Source organism: Ambystoma mexicanum, chromosome 11 (assembly GCF_040938575.1).
Source record: "Ambystoma mexicanum isolate Mex_15411 chromosome 11, UKY_AmexF1_1, whole genome shotgun sequence".
NCBI classification, from domain to species: domain Eukaryota; kingdom Metazoa; phylum Chordata; class Amphibia; order Caudata; family Ambystomatidae; genus Ambystoma; species Ambystoma mexicanum.
The window spans coordinates 709,546,951-709,564,042 of record NC_090934.1 but is presented as its reverse complement, the minus strand read 5'-3'; the positions used below and the strand labels follow the sequence as shown (position 1 = coordinate 709,564,042).

Genomic DNA, 17,092 nt, shown 5'->3' with positions numbered 1-17,092 from the left:
TCTTTACAAAACCCCTCTTTGATAAGTTGGCCCATCTGGGTGTCACCTACACCAACTACGCAGCTAACACCCAGATACTTCTCACCATTACTGGCAACTACAATACAGACGCCACTAGGATTAATGAAATGTTCTCCATCATTCAGGCATGGATGGCCACACACAGCCTCTGCCTGAATGATGAGAAGACAGCTCCTCCTAGTCGGATCCCCTCACAACCTATAAAAACTCAGCCCCGAGTACTCCAATTTCATCAGATGGCAACATCATCCCAGTCGTTAAAAACGTGAAAACTTTGGCTTCTACCTTGACGCTAACACCAACCTCTCCAAACAAGTCAACATGACCGCCTCTGCCACCCGCTACACTGGGAAACTAATTAGGGCCTGCAGACCTTTCCTATCTACGAACAGCTGCCTCACTTTGGCCAGGGCCCTCATACAATCGAAGCTTGACTATTGCAACAGCCTCTACCTAGGTGCCGATCAAGCTATAATTAATAAACTTCAGATCCTACAAAACAATGCACTGTGAGCAGCACTAAATATTCCCAGAAGAGAGCACATCTCCCACATAAGAATATCCTGCAAATGGCTATCCATTCAACAAAAAATTGACTTAAAAACCCTTTGCCTTACCTACAAAGCCCTAAACCACTTAGCCCCCCCCTTATCTCACCAACAAACTCCACTTTGAAACCATGCACGAGAATCACTAGATCCTCCAATACCCTCTGCCTCACTGTGCCCAGATTCAACCCCAAAAGAGCTGGTGGTTCGAGCTTCACTGTCCTTGCCCCTCAACTCTGGAACACCTTGCCACTGAACATCAAATTGACCAATTCCTTCCATCTGTTTAGGAAATTAGTCATTAGCTGGCTTCTGGAGAAACCAACCCTAAGTTAGACTAAGCACACTACATACTGTATATACTTTAGAAATGTTTAACCGCGCAATCTAAATACCCTGCCTGTATGTAGTATTGTATATTGCCTATTATCTCTACAATTGTATAACTGTATAATCTATATATATTGTACTTATGTAACCTGTCCATTAAGCGCCCATTTACCCCTGGGTCTGGAGCGCTATATAAAACAAATAAACAAAACAAACATTTAATAAGTATAATAAAGTATTTCATCAGCTGCATAATAGCCATTCTTCCTGTTGGTTAAGGCCAACGTGGTAGCTCTGTGTGTTCTATATCCACCATTGCTCACATTGAGATAGTCGGTTAGAAATGGAATACGAATCAACGCCCTTGACAAGTTCAAGTGCCCATCAATTAAGTTCATTACAACTGATTGTTTTCAATGAAATGTGAGAAAGGAGATGTAATGCTTTTGGTCCTGATATTAGACTTCTGTTGAGTGATTCCGAGCTTGACGGGCCTAGATGTTTTGCTTATATATGATTGAGCATGGACAGACAACAACAGATAACATTTTTGGAATTGCAGGTCGTATGGTCTCCAAGAGTCCAAAGTCTCTTGTTAATAGTGACCGAACTGCATGCCAAAGTAGACTCGCATTGGCAACAATAGCCACAAGGAAGTGGCTGCAAATCTGCTTGGATCACCCAAGACCTGATGTAGTTTGAGAGGCTCATTTAAATCGCGACTTTAAGTTGAAAAGTGATATAAGCGGAAAGTGCAGCCAAATGAACCTTAATAGAATTAAACACTAATCCTGAGTCTAGTAGGTGAGTCAGGTAGCAAACAATTTGTGTGGGAGAGCAGTCAACCGGGTTGATGCTCTTATTTCTACACCATATGACGAATCTCTTCCACTTGCTAGAGTAACAGTGACGAGTGTTAGGCTTTCTAGCTTCCTTGAGAATGTCCATGCATCTTTGCTGGAGCTGTAAATTACCAAATTCTATGATCTCAGGAGCCATGCTGCTAAGTTCATGGTCTGTGGGCATGGGTGTAGTGTCTTGCCTTTGTCCTGTGACAGCATGTTGTACGGGCAGGGTAGTTTCACCGGTGGAGACAGAGACCTCTCCATCAGGTGAGTGAACCATGGTTGCCGGGGCCACTAGTATCATGGTGACTGGTTCCCGGTGCATCTTGTGCACTATTTTGTTGAGAAGGGGAGTCGGTGGGGGGGAGGGGGGGGGGAGCATAAACAAATTTCCCTGACCATGGTATCGATAGACCGTTCCCCATGGATCGGTTCTGGGGGTTCCTGGAGGCGTAATCATGGCATTGGGAGTTCTCCAGAGTTGCGAAGAGATCTATTTCTGGGAATCCCCCATTGTGTGAAGACGATGTCTTCTTGTAACCGCCATTCGTATTCTGCAGGTAGAGGGAAGTCTCTGCGGAGTTCGTCTGCTAGCAGATTGAGTTCCCCTGGTACATGTTGCGACAACCGGAACATGTTGCGTTTGAGAGCCCACTTCCAGATGTTCTGGGACAGCTTGGACAGTCCTGGAGAGCGAGTGCCCCCTTGCTTGTTCAGGTAGTACATAGCTATGGTGCTGTCTGAGAACCATCTTCCCTTGCAGGTGTGCCTGAAAAGCCTTTAGTGCTTTGAAGACCGCTAACAGTTCCAGCAAGTTTGTGTGTTTGGATGCTACACTCGGAGTCCAAACTCTGTGTGCAGTCTGATGGGATAGGTGAGCCCCCCCCATCCTGTGAGGTATGCGTCTCTGGTTAGAGTGGCCTCCACTGTGGGGGTGGCGAATGGTTTCCCTATTACAAGGTTTTCCTTCGACCACCACCGTAGCGAGAGAACCAAGGCCTGCGAGACCACCACTAGCTCGTCCCATTGTCCGCTGGCCTGACACCACTGGCTGTTGAGCCACTCTTGCATTGGACGCATGCGCAGTCTCGCGTGAGGTACCAAATATATACATGTCCCCATCATTCCCAGCAAACGCATTGCTTTGCGCACCGTCACCTCTCGACCGGCCACATATGGAGGGATCTGAAACACAAGATTTTGGACCCTCTCGTTGGAGGGGAAGACAAGGCCGTCCTTTGTTCGAATTAGAGGCCCTAGGAATTGTTTGATTTGGCTGGGCTCTAGGCTGGACTTCTTCTCGTTGATGGAGAAGCCCAGTTTGAACAAAAGGTCTACAGTCTTTTGGGTGTTTGCGAAGCATGTCTCGTAAGAATCCCCCGTTATGAGCCAATCGTCTAGGTAAGGGTATACTGGGATGGACAACCTGCGCAGGTGGGCCGCTGCCACTGCCAATACTTTCGTGAATACCCTCGGCGTTGACGCTATGCCGAAGGGTAGCACTCTGAACTGGTAGTGTTTGCCCTCTATCATGAGCCTGAGGTATTTTCTGTGCACTGGCAACATTAAAATATGAAAGTATGCATCTTTCATATCCAGTGTTGTCATGTAATCCCTTTGCGATAATAGGGGGGATTACTTCCTGTAGTGTCACCATGCGGAATTTCTGAGGTTTTACAAATTTGTTCGCTGGGCGCAGATCTAGTACAGGGCGCATGGTTAAATCCTTTTTGGGTACAAAGAAGTACACTGAATAAATACCTTCCGTTACCTGTGATAGAGGCACAACCTCTATAGCCCCTTTTTGTAGTAGCTGGTCCACTTCTTGAAGAAGGATCGCAGGGTGTTCTGGTGACAGGCATCGTCCCCTTGGTGGTCTGTACGTCGGGGAGCAGTTGAATTCTATACAGTAGCCGCGGGTTATGGTTGAAAGTACCCAGCGATCTGATGTTATTCCCTCCCATGCTGGAAGAAAGGATGTTAGCCGGCCCCCGACCGGTGATGCATGGGAGGGGCCCCGAATCTTCGGGTCATTTGGTGTTGGTGGCTTGGGAACCTCTAGGGGTGGAACCCCGATCCCTCCCTTTGCCACAATGCTGTCCTCTTTGGGTGTATTGTCCACTGGTTCCTTGATTCGAGGACCAGTTGCCTGCAGAGTACTGCTGCTGTTGCTGATGACGTTGTTGGCGTTGGCCTCGAAAAAAGCATCCGTTTCCATAACCTCGCTTGTTGGGAGGCCTTGAAATCTGATCTAGGGTCTTGATGGTGTCAAATTCCTTTTTTGCATTCTCTAGCGCGTCATCCACCGCCTTCCCAAAGAGGCTGGCATCCTCTATTGGTTTGTTAATGAGAGATGCTTGAGTTTCGGGTTTAAACCCCGAATTACGTAGCCAGACATGACGTTTGAGGAGGATTCCTTGGACTAGGGAACGGCCATCTGTTTCTGCAGCATCTAGAGTATTCTTAATGATGCTCTGGTTGACTATGGTTCCCCTCGGTAACTGTGGCCAGAAGCCGAGTCTTTAGGGGTTCAGGTACCTCCTCAATGTCTTTGCATAGTTTGCTCCATTGAGCATCTGCATAACTAGCCAGTAAGGAGTTGTCATCAGCAATCCTAGTGGAAAAGGCTGCCGAGGCTGTAATCCTTTTACCTAGGGCATACAGCTTTTTACCTTCTTTATCTGGAGGTGCCTCGCTGGTTGATAGCGGGACCCCTGCCCTCTTTCTCGAATGAGTTGCCACTAGGGAGTCTGGTACTGAGTGGCCCCTGATGTATAACGGGTCCGATGGAGAAGGACTACATTTTTCTATCCTTGGGTTGACCCCTCTGACCAATGCAGGTGTGGCTAGCGAAGGAATGATTTGTCTCCTTACTGAGGCAAGGTGGGGAATGGTTTGACTGACAGGGGTTTCTCCTTGATAATCTTTTCAACGAAGTCTATGTCAGGAGAAATTTCCCCAGTCTCGATTTCGAAATGCGCTGCTGCTTTACGTAGTAGTGCATTAAAAGGTAGGTTGATCGTCTATAGGTGACGTATTCCTGATTGGTGAGTCTTTGGAAGGGGACAGGTATAGGGCGTCAGGGTCTGTAGACGCCGATGGGGACTGCCAGGGCTGTGAAGCACCTTCTTCTGGGTCTTCTTCAAACCACCCCCCCCTAGCCCCCCCAAATAACCCCTGTCTGGGTCATTCTCAAAACCTCCCTGGTCTTTGTCTTGTTCTTGTTCGTTACCTAAGAACCCCTCATCTTCCTGAAAGTGGGAGTCCTCTTCAGAGAGGTCATACAACTCTAGATCCCCATGTGGGGTGTTGAACAGCCTAGGGTATTTAGCCCTAGGATCCTCCTGAGGCCCCTCTCTTGGACTTTTGGGTGTGGGCAGGTATTGGGTAGATATAAAGTTCTCCATTTTGTCCATGCAAAATTGGAGTCTCTCTAGGGTCCCTTGTGGTAGCCCAGAACGGTCTGGGTGGGGGGCAGAGAGAAGGCTTTCAGCTTGTAAACGCTTTGACCTATCCCATAACGTCGAGGATAAGCTCCCATCGACTTCTGAAAAGCCTTCTAGTAGGCTGGGAGTCCCTGCGTGACCGCTACCTAGAGGGGTGTACAACCTCCGATGCGGAGGTCGGGTTATCACTTTCCTCTCCACTTTCGGCGGCGGGTGAGGAATCGGACCTAGACATGGCGTAGGCTGCCCACCTCTTGACCCTGCGGTCCTTTAAAGTCTTGGGCTTAAGAAGCTTACAGGCCGTACAACCGTCTTCCTTGTGGTCGAGGGGCAAGCAACGGTTACACCGTTTGTGCTGGTCTTTCCAGGTAAACGGAGAACAGCTTCATTGAAGGAGGAACGTAATACGACCAAATGGTCGAGTGCAATGTCTCTCGAGGAGCTCCGCGTAAAGGCGACCAATATCTGGGCATAAAAAAACAATCTGATGGACCTCGACGCGGGAGGGATTGTGGGTACACTGCACGTCACTATAGGGATAGTGTTACAGACACGCCTTGTCGACGTCCCCTTTTCGACTACGAAAAACAAAATGCAATACTCTGCAGTGACCACTGGATGTCGGACTATGCACAGCATGTGATTCTAAGCAGATTAACAAACATCAGAAATAGAGAGTCCACGTCCAGTGTGATCAACAAATTGGATGTGGAAATGAAGGGTAATCCTTCCAGATGTATAATAAGCATCAGTCGTATCTGCTATATACATTGCTGTACTGGCTGCCAAGGGTTTTAGAAAGAATTCCAAGAACTGGCCCATAGGCTCCAGAATGGAGCCACAGAGAAAAACAATAGGCCTCCCAGGGCAATTAAGACGGTTCTTGTGGACCAGAGGAAGAATATATAGAAGTGGAGTCCTGGTGCCTTTAGAGGCAAGGAATACAAATTGCTTACCACTTATAATGCCGATGTCGCAGCCCGTGTGCATAATGACAACATTTTCTTCCCAATACTGTACGTCGTGTCGCCCCTCAAATTACAATAAAATGAAGAGTTATCCAACTGTCTCATCACCTCTGTCATAATAGTCTGCGTCGCAGACAACAACCTTCACACTACCTTGGAGAGAGGCGACTAATCTCATTGGAATAGTCACCGTATTGAAAGACTTTTATATCACCAGGAACTCGACAGCTTCAAATAAGTATAACTCTCAAAACATTGCATAGAGATATTAAGTTGCAGGTTTTATACAATACAAAATTTGACAGTGCTGCATGATAGAGCTAGCACAAAATGATCCCACAAGGGTATGTGTTGGGCGGGGGAAAGCAGGTAATGTGGGGATGGCCAGAGGGATTGACGTGGCCAAGTGCGGTAAACAGGTTTAAAAAAAAATACAAATTCCGAATACAAGTGGTGTCCCTCCTCACATACCATCTCCCGCCTACCTTTACTACAATACAATCATTTTGGGTTAATGGCGCCACCTAAAAGCCACGGAGCCACCAAATAGCCAAAACTAAGAAAAACATTTGCCAATATTGGGAGCTTCAAGCAAGCACATACATAACAGGCTTACATAATAAGCAAAGCCAAAGAGCAGCAGTTCCAAAAGCCATAATTTACAGAGTTATCACAACCAGGATTTATTTTCTTTAATTTCCAAGAACAAAAATTCCCCTGAATTATGGACTATCACCAAAAGGAGGACTAGAATCTTCAGCTTGCCAATGAGACAATATTCACCAAGCACAAATAGATATTTTATTTCTATTGCGCTCATACACAAGTGTTTCAGAGCGCGACAAGGGAAGGGGAACAGAGGAGAAACAAAAACAACGATCTTACTAGGCCCAGTGACATTGCGAACGCGCAAGTGCATGGAAGAGGGGAAGAGGGAGAAGTGCATGGAAGGGGGAACAAAAAGGAGAGTGCGGAGCAAGGAGGAAAAAAAAACATAAATAATAAATAAATTAATAAATAAAAAGGCAACAAACAGAGGGAGTGCAGCCACAAGTGGCAGTGCTGGGTTTAAGGCAGCAGGCTGGGTAGGTCTGATAAGTGCAGGAAGAACAAAAAAAAAAATGAAGAAAAAAAAAATAAAGAGGGTGGGGGCTGTATGGGTACAGATACAGACCCCAGTGCAAGGGGTGGCCCGGAGGCAGTGCATGCGGGTGGCAAGAGGAGCAGGTACCTGGGCCCGGAGGAAAGAGGGTGGGCAGGTGCATGGTGCCGAGGGACAGTAGAATCAGCAGGAGAGCGGGGGGGCAAAGGCAGAAGCAAAGGGGAAGGTCTTGAGGTGCTTCCGGAACCGGAGATGGTTCTCCTCAAGTTTTAGAGTGGCAGGGAGGCTGTTCCAGAGGGAGGGCCCAGCCAAAGACCGAGACCTACCGCCAGCTCGTTTCTTTGAGAAACGACTGACCCTGAGGGAGTTCAAGGTAGAGGAGCGGAAGTGCTCGAGAAGGGAGGTATTTACGAGGGATAACTGAAGGTATGTTGGACCCAGGCCCCGGAAAGACTTGTGGACAATGCAGAGGGTTTTGAAATGAATCCTTGCATCCCCTGGGAGCCAATGGAGAGATTTCAGAGCTGGAGAGACACGATCCCAGGGATTGAGGCCAAGGACAAGTCTCGCAGCCCAGTTCTGGATAAGTTGCAAAGGGCGGAGAGTAGAGGTAGGTAGATTAAGGAAGAGGCTATTGCAATAATCCAACTTGGAGAGAACCAGAGCTTGGGAGACAGTGAGCTTCTGGGGGAAAAAGAGGAAAGGAAGAGTACCTCTGAAGAGGTGCAGTAGGAAGTTAGACTTTTTTGATACATCAGCAATGTGGGTGGAGAAGGAGAGTGTGGAATAAAAGGTGACACCAAGGTTCTTGGCCACGCAGGTGGGGATAGGAGGAGGGCCAAGGGAGGCTGGCCAGAGTGAGGGGAAAGGAAGGTGATGGTGTGCCGATGAGGAGGATCTCAGTCTTACTGGCATTCAGACAACGATCGTTGGCGGCACACCAATCTTGAATGGCAGTTAGGCAATCAGTGAGGAGAGAGGTGAAGGAGGTGGCCGAAGGCAGCCTGAAAATGAGTTGAGCGTCATCCCCGTAGCACTGGAAGTTTGAGCAGAAAATGGCAATACAGCGGGCGAGAGTTGCTAGGTATTGGTTGAATATCACTTTAAATGTGAAAACACAGCCTGCGATTCGCTCTGTATTGCAGTACACTGCGAGTTAACGGATGTAGGCAATGGGTGTGGACACAACTAATTCCAACCACCTTTATTTAATCAGCAGCCCACTTTCACGGGAAAGGTAAACAAACTGCTCACAATAATACACATTTGGAGATATTCGTTCATCATTGCTCTGTACGGAGGGGGCAGCTGTGAAATCACAATGCACGTGCACAACAGATTGCCTTTAAAATCAGATATTTGAAAACAAACCTTCAGAACATCCCATCTACTGAATAACAAACGAAGTATAGTGTCCATGTTTGTAAACCACCAATTAGAAAATCCTTTTCAAATAAAACAGGTCGGTTTTCAAAAAAACCTTTTCTTATGCCAAACGATGTACTATGAAAAAGACAAAGGCCAACCTCGTGTGAATGACAATTGTAAATAAACCAACTGCATTATCTGTATATGAGCTTATAATTGTAGGACAGAATGCTTTAGGTTGTTAAACACCCTCCCCCCCCAAGTGCTTGAACTTCTTCTATACATTTCTCAATGACAAAGGCAACAGGGTTCTATGAAAATGACTTGTTGGGATGCTGCTGTAGCACATTCCATGAATAGATCATAGCAACCACTGAAAAGCCAAGGTTACCCTTTTAGCAGTGCTCTATCATAGGCCGTTTTGGCTTTAATGGTAGCTCTACGGGTGCCGGCGAGTTTTTCTGCGTCTCAATCAGTGCCATCCTCCCAACAGTGCCAAAGGGAGTTAAAAAGAGAACAAGTAAAAAACAAAAATGGAACATGATTCAGACACTGGCACACCGAGTACTCCTTCACAGTATACTAATGCATTGCAGGGATCCACAACCACTGGATCTGCAGATTTTCCTGGCAAACTCCCATTAGCCCAAGCGTAATCAATGGTGTGTGAGCAAAGGAGTCTGGAGAGCCACAGGTTGCAGACCAGGTCAAAAGGTCTCTCACTCTAGGATCAACATGGATGAATTTGGCTACAGGGGGAAAAGGAACCGTAAAGAGCACACAGGGAACATTGCAGGAAAGCACAAAGCAAAACCTTCAAATCTAGGGACAAGGAAAGATAACCGGGGTAGAAAGCAAAGCTCCAGCATGCTTGCAGCAAGGGATGCAGCTGACCCGCGACACCCCCAAGTTGAGGTTTATACATATTGGAGACTGATCAACAAAAAGGATATCCGCTGAAAATCAAAGAAGCAACTCTAAAATCCCAGCAATATTCTTGTACCCTTTAACAAAAACCTATCCAGTGGCATGATCCGAGTGGCAAAGTTAAGCTGCTCCAGAAAGGACTGCAACTGTCTTATTGACTGTAAGAATCAACTTTCAAATCAGAGAAATGCCACTCCAAAATCCTGAAGCTTATTTTCCTCTAGAGTATGGTCATCTGCTGCAAAGATGAGATGTCCCTGTAATCAGGATTCAGAACCAAGCAACCCACAGAAACTGCTCACCTCTAACGTTCCCACCACTGCTCAGTCACCTCTCAATCACCATCCTCCTTTATTCCTTTGCAGCATGTGACATTGTGGTACACTTTTCTCTCCTCCAAATTGTCGCCTTCCTGGGTTCTAAGAACACTGCACTCAGCTGGGTGGCTGTTCAGCTCTCACCAACATCAAACCCATTTCCCTACACCCCTCAAAAGGAGCACCTCACAAGGATCAGTCTTCTGACCACTCTTTTTCACTCAAACACTTCATGCTTTGGCCAACTCATCGCTTCCTTGTGCTTCTCGTACGATCTCTTTGCCGATGACACACCACACATCATCTTCTCCTAAATCCTCACCATAATAAAGCAGACAATATGCTTCTCTACTACTGGTCACTGGATGGGAATATGTCAACGGATGCTCAACCACTCAACAGATAAGCCTACAATGCCAACACCACTCACTTCCCTTTACCTCCACATGCCATCTTAAAAGTTTTGTAACATCAGAGTGTCTTTGACAGCAATCTCAAAGGTTATCACTATCGCTGCAGCCAGAATGAATCTTCTCAACATTAAGAGACTGACACTGCCAAAACTCTGCTTAACTCTTGCCCTCGGAATCAAATACTGATCAGGCTTACCCCACCGTATGCTTTCACTTTCAAAGACAACTATTTAGTTGTACACAACATGTACAGCCTACTTATATTGTCTCCCTCCTTTGCCTACTGTCACCCTGCAGAGTGGCTCCCAATGAAGGTTGCCACCCTCTTCTAAAACATCGGCTTCTCAGTGCAGCAACATTCTCCGGACATGTGCACAAACAGTGTGTTTTGATACTATAACCTCGAAGACGCCTGAGGGAGCAAACTCTCTGGACAGGGGAATAGGGAACTGGCACGCCAGACTCCTTGATTGGGCTTTCCATAGTATTTTTACCCACATTTCTTTAATCGACTGACCCCATTCACTAACAAATGTACCTCAACTCAGCAGTGAATGACCGCATAGTCCATAGTAGTGCAAAGCTTTAACAGCTTGGGTTTTAAAATGGGGAATGGCCACACAAACCCATATCATTACAGTTTCTCCATTTTAAGTGATCACCTAATCAAATCTTGAGCCAATCACAGAACCCTACATAAGACTCCAAAGTAGTACAACTGCATGCCATTATTATTTCTATAATAAATTATGTGGATCCACTTCCTGTGCGATTCAAAAACATCAATGCAGAGAAAATTATGCAGTCTCCTCTTCATGATCACCCTAAATACACACCCACAACATGACCTTGCCCCAAAATGCCATCGCTTCTCCATTTTACTATTCACCTTTTTGCTTTGCAACTAAAAATGCTACAGCTCCACCCCAACAAGCAGAAACTGTCAGAAATATGGAGGCAGGGGGATAGGGCCTAGTACTTGACTCACAGGAGCAGTGCATACTACTACCAAACATTCAGCCCTTACAGTAACAGTGCAAACATATCAAGGCATGCAGCAATTCTATAAACACTAACCATGCGCAGTTAGACACCCACACAGTCCCACTCATGAAACAACACACCCCCTGTACGGTTATACCAATATGTACACTTGGTTTCAGCTATTTTACAGCTTTCCTGGATGTTACCATTAATCCCTGGATCCAATACCCGATCCAAGGCCTGGACGGCACTGGTTAACTGCATGCACGAGTCAGTTCCCAGCCTACTTTCAATCAAGCAGAAGTGATAAAGCACTAAATCAGAACACTATTCTAACCACCATTACACCTGCTAGTCACAACATACAGGCTCCAAGGTGCCCCCATCCAGACACCAAACTCTGGTCTGACGAATACCTGCACTTTGCACTTTCAGATAAGGCTATAGAGCAAAGTCATACAGATGAAGGCAGGAACTGTACTAGACACTTTCACATTGACAAATTGCAGGACAGGAGGGCAATACTGGTGTCCCACTAGAAATCATTATTGCCTTAGAATGTAAGAAGCCTGGCAAGTGACACTCAAGGCCGACAAAATACTTATGATATGAATGCTTAAATCACAGATTTAATGAGCAGCCATTTGAGAAATTAAATGACAAAAGAGAGGTCTATACTTATCAAAACGTACACCGTATTAACAATACAATTTGACACACCAAAACAAAAAGTAGGTACGAAAAGTAAACTGAACTGTGACTGAAACATGAAGCAAGTCATATTAACATGCAAAGGGAGAGTACATAATGGTTAGACGGCAGAGGTTAAAAGATACAAAGAAAATAAAGTGTACTACCAACAGGACAACACAGCTCCTCAATGAGAATCAAGAAAGGAAAAGTTCAAATCTTTCTACTTAATTTCCCCTCCCCCCCCAAGAAAGGACAGCAAAACCGTAAAAATATTTTCATGGACTGGCAGGATGACAAACAAAATCTTCGCTGAAATGTAGAGCAGGTGTGCTTCTGGAGGTAGTGCAAGACAATACAATTTTCAAATGTACACAAAAAATGACATTTAGTTCTTTTTTCAGCTTCATCTTCAAAACACTAAAATTAAGGCATTCATAAACTGCCATATTAAAGACGCTTGTTTACCTGTAGTAGCGAGACTGCAGATATGTTGAGCAAACTGTTTTTGATATATGGCTGGCAGATCCAAAATCAATTACTTTCACCCTGTATGGTTGACGAACTGGATCCACCAACATAATATTCTCGGGTTTGAGGTCAGCGTGGATTAAACCAAGGCTTTTCAGTTTCTTCAGTGCAGTAGCCACTTGCTGTAAAATGGGCCGGATTACTTTCAGAGGGAGAGGACTAAACTTATTTTGCTTTAAAAAGTCATACAAGTTCTGCTCGAGCATTTCAAAAACCAAGCAAGTGTGGTTGTGATGTTGAAAGCATTCATAAGCCCGCACCAAGTTGAACTCATCAGCATTTTCATTACTCAGTCTTGCCAATATGCTCACTTCAATTTGTCCCTGGCGTGCATAGGATGGGTGATTTTTTAAAATTTTGATTGCCACTACCTCGTTCGTCCCCCGCTTCCAGCACTTGACCACCTGCCCAAAGGTCCCACGCCCAAGAAAGTCAAGAACCTCATACGTGTTTTTCACAGAACACAACACCTCGTGCTGGACCAGCTGATACTCCCCATCCCCACTGCCGCCATTGTGTTTGGAGGCCACTGTGGTGGTCACGACAGTCACTGGGTTCCCCATGTTAGTTTGCAGCATTGCCGGCAATATGGAGAGATCATCCACAATCTGCATCCTGCTAGTCTGATTGTCCAGTTCCTCACTCTTACGCTTCAATCCACATCTCTGCTGACTGTCCAACACATCAAAACCACTTCTTAGAGGGTCACTCGGTGGTGCCCCTTTGGGAGGTTGTGGCGCCTGCGCTACTTTATCCTCTGGAGTCTTTGCAGTGTTTTTTAAAGATGTTGCACTTGTCGGCAGCAAAACGTTCGGACCCCGAGGTCTTTCAAATGCTTTCTTTGTCTGGTGCAAATTGCTGATCCTTTTAGAGGGGTGTGCAACACCAAGGTTTTTACCATTCACATAACTACGTGGATAGGTTCTTTCATGGTACACGCAGCTGCTCGGCTCTACTTTAAGTTTCTTTACAGTACAAAAGGCACTTGACTGAGTTTGAAAAACATATGGTGGGTAAACCAAAACTTCTGAGGCCATACCTAAGAAATGGAAGAAAAAAAAAGAAAAAAAAAAAAGTCAGAATCTGCTAACAGTTTATTTCCTTAAAAACTATACTGTAAATCGAACCTTCACTTTGGGATCCAGTGAAGGCGACCGTGTCAAATGTACACTAGGATGAAATATCACCAAACAAAACCTCAACCTAGAATGTGGGTCTTTGGAGTCACTTAAGCGATCCTATTTCTGGCTTCTCTCAACAGCAAAAGATCAGCTCCTTAACATTCCTTACTAAGTCTACGGGCAGACACAAGTAGAGCCTACCAATGAAATGCATGTACATTCTGGGGGCCCCAAAGGCAAAGGTAGGGAGGTGAACAAAAATAAGCTTTGTTTTGGTAAGGGCACAAATCAGGAAACTAAACTTCATTCAGAATCAAATACTGTTAGCTCTTGCTCTCGTAGACAGCTCCGGGAACCCCTGCACAGCATGAGCCGAGAAAACGTATCCAAACACAACTAATTTCGCTAATCTTTCGCGAGCATACCTCGAAGCGGCAAGGCCCCAAACCACACATCACCTCCACGTTCTTACATGTTTTTGGCAAGCAAAGTACTAGCAGACCTTATGCATTGAAGAACGTTGCTGAGAGGGGTTTGTGAAGGTGGAGGACAAATGGTATGTGGGGAATGACCGTGAATTCAATTTGTCCATACTAGATCTTCCTGTTTTTCCTCCTTTGTAAATCCAAAGAGTTGGGTGCCCAGGTCATGTCTGCCATGCCTGGCCATGTTTACAAGGCCACCAAAACCCCCGTTGCTCTGGTGGAATGTGCATTAAATCTAACCTGAAAGCCCCACACCTCCATGATTGAAGAATAAAATACAGTACATTACACACATAGCAATAGGGCTACCTACACCATAAGCAACACATTTGTTAAATCGACATTTTGAATGGTTATGTTTTTGCCAAGTATTTTTTTTTAAATTCTAGATGCATACAGATTATGCAAGTTTTCGCTAGCTGAAGGAAGACACTCTAGGCTGCAATATAAAAAGAAGACAAATTACTTAAAAAGGACATTCTAATAAAATTTCGGGAATAAAAGGGAAACATATTGAGAACCATATTAACTTTATGTTCAAAACAAAATAAAAACACATAAAACTAAGCTAAAAGCCTAAAGTACTACCAGGTTCATTGGCATAAGTGATAGAAACTTAAAAAAAAATAAAGCCACAAGTAGTCAAATGCTTAAATGATTTGTAGATAATAAAAACCATACTGATACAATAAAGAAACTAAGGATCCGAAATGGAAAATATAGGTTAAAAACAGGCCACACAATACCTGTACTTGTCAATTCATTTGTGGCTCCTAAAACATGGTGCACAGTAGTAATCATTTCAAGTTGCAAGCTACTAGCCAGGCAAAACAAATCCGCCTCCCACCCCCTTTTAATTCTCCAAATACGCATAGCATACCATTTCATACTCAATGGCTTGTGGAGAGTGCACATTTTGAGGCCTGTGGTGTGCATGTGGCGAACTGGCTTTCATTTATATTTATTCATGTATAAAGCGCATTAGGCCCAGGGACATCAAGGCGCTGGTTAGACGATATGCATATTATGAACAGAACACGATAGTGCAGTCATTCGATAAAAGTGTAATTGTCGGTATGGACACTGTTCATGGTGGGCTCAAGGAGAGAGGGATTTCGATTCATCCGGCAGGAATAAAAAGCCACTTTTTTTAGTGTTTGGCGAAACTGGAGTATGGTAGGGGCATTTCAAGCCTCTACCAGGATTAAGTTTGGGGGTGTGGCAGGAGAACGACTGCTAGCAAGTCTTCTCTTTGTGGACTCGTTTGACTCCAACCTTTTGATTATTTTGCTACATGAGGTGCAAGAGCCCCCAAAGGCATGGAGTTTAGCCACCAAGTAGGTTGGTGTTCCGCTGGAGACTGCTTTGTAGGCGATACATGCAGTTTTGAATAGGATCCTGGCAGGGAGGGGGAGCCAGTGAAGCATGCAGTGTTAGAGAGAAGCAGTCGAATTTGTGGGCACCTGTCATGTGGCAGGCTGCAGAGTGGTGTGCTGCTTTGGTGGGTGGGGGGAAGGTGCGTGGCTGTAAGCTAAGGAGGGCATTTCACCCATAGATGTGGGAGATGAGGGCTTGGACCACTGTACGGATTTCATTTGGGGTTATAAAGACTGATTTTGCGCAGTGTGTGGATCTTTAGCCATGCTGCTTTTGGCCATGTCCTTTTGGAAGGAAAGGCTATGGTCCACAGAAATGCCCAGGGTTTGGCCGAGTTAGACAGCTGAGGGGTAAATCCTTCCAGGCATATGTTATCCAGCCATTGGCGCACAAGTTGTTGTTTGGTGGGGAGGGGAGGGGGGGCTGGAAGGACAAATTCGGTCTTGGGTCGGGTTCTGTTTAAGGTAAGCGTTTGACATCCAGGTTTGGATAGTAGACAGGAATCTGCAGATGCAAGCAATATACTGGGGCCACTGACCTTAAGTGGAAACTGAGTGTCAGCAGCGTACTAATGGAGGGCTATGTTGGGGTCAGTTAGGAGAGTTGCCATGGGTTCCATGTATAGAGTGAGGATGATTGGTAAGAGAATGGAACCTTGGGAGACTTCACACATGACAAAGTCAGTTGGATCTGAACAAGCCCATCTGTACCACCTGGTGCCTACCGGATAAGTAGGATGCAAACCATTTAGGACAGTTCCAGAGAAGCCCATCCTGTGTCAGTGATTCTGAGTGCATCATCCACAACTTGATTGTTGCAGTCTTAGTGTTGCATTTGGGGCAGAAGCCAGAATGGTAATCACAGAGGAGTTGAAGATGGTCGGTTTTGGCAAGTCGTTGGGTCTTAACTACTTTCTCAATAAGAATCCTGATGCGTCTGTAGTTGGCTAGGTCCTATGAGTCAAACAAGGGCTTTTTGGGAAAAGGGGGGGGGGGCGGGTCGTATAAGTGAGAGCAGTTTACAACATGTCTGGAAATACATCTCTGAGAGAGGTGTTCACAACTCTGAGGAGTGTGTTAAGTGCTGGGCCAGTGAGCTTTGTAATAAGGGAGGCTGGGAGGAGTTTGTTCATGCAAGTAGTGGGTTGGAGTGAAACGGGTGCGTGAGAGATCTTTAGGAGAGAGGAGGCCAGTGCCTTGGGACGAGGGATAGGGGAGGAAGAGGATTGTTGCTGATCGCTAACAGGGTTGAGGCATCAATATGGCCTCTGATTTGATCAATTTTGTTAATGAAGAAGACGTTTATTCCGTTGCATTTCTCTTGTGAAGCCGGCACCTTGTGGACAGGTGTGGGCTTGGAGCAGTGCTTTACAACTCGAATAAAGTTTTGCACCTCTAAGAGGCTGCCTCATGGTGGCAGTGTAGTAAGCAGACGTTGGCAACACAGGGATTTGTGGGATAAGAACTCTTCTAGGCTGTGTTTTTTGCACCACCGTTTTTCAAGGGATTCTGATAGAGCGTTTGTTTTTGGCAAGCTTGGTGTGTCTAGACTTTATTAGAGACTCATGGGCATCCACTAGTTCTCGGAAGAGTGGTTCAATGTATGTAGAAGGACTAAGG

General features: G+C 45.6%; 1 protein-coding gene across 2 annotated transcripts in view; it reads right to left on the bottom strand.

Annotated features, from left to right (window-relative positions):
* The window catches only part of HIPK3 (homeodomain interacting protein kinase 3), a 754,208-nt gene that overhangs the window by 658,299 nt on the left and 78,817 nt on the right, over positions 1–17,092 (bottom strand). For both annotated transcript variants that reach the window (XM_069623579.1, XM_069623578.1), the window contains exon 2: positions 12,428–13,529. In XM_069623579.1, coding sequence (XP_069479680.1) covers positions 12,428–13,527 — 1,100 coding nt within the window. In that variant the 5' untranslated portion in view covers positions 13,528–13,529. The remainder of the gene's footprint in view (positions 1–12,427; positions 13,530–17,092) is intronic.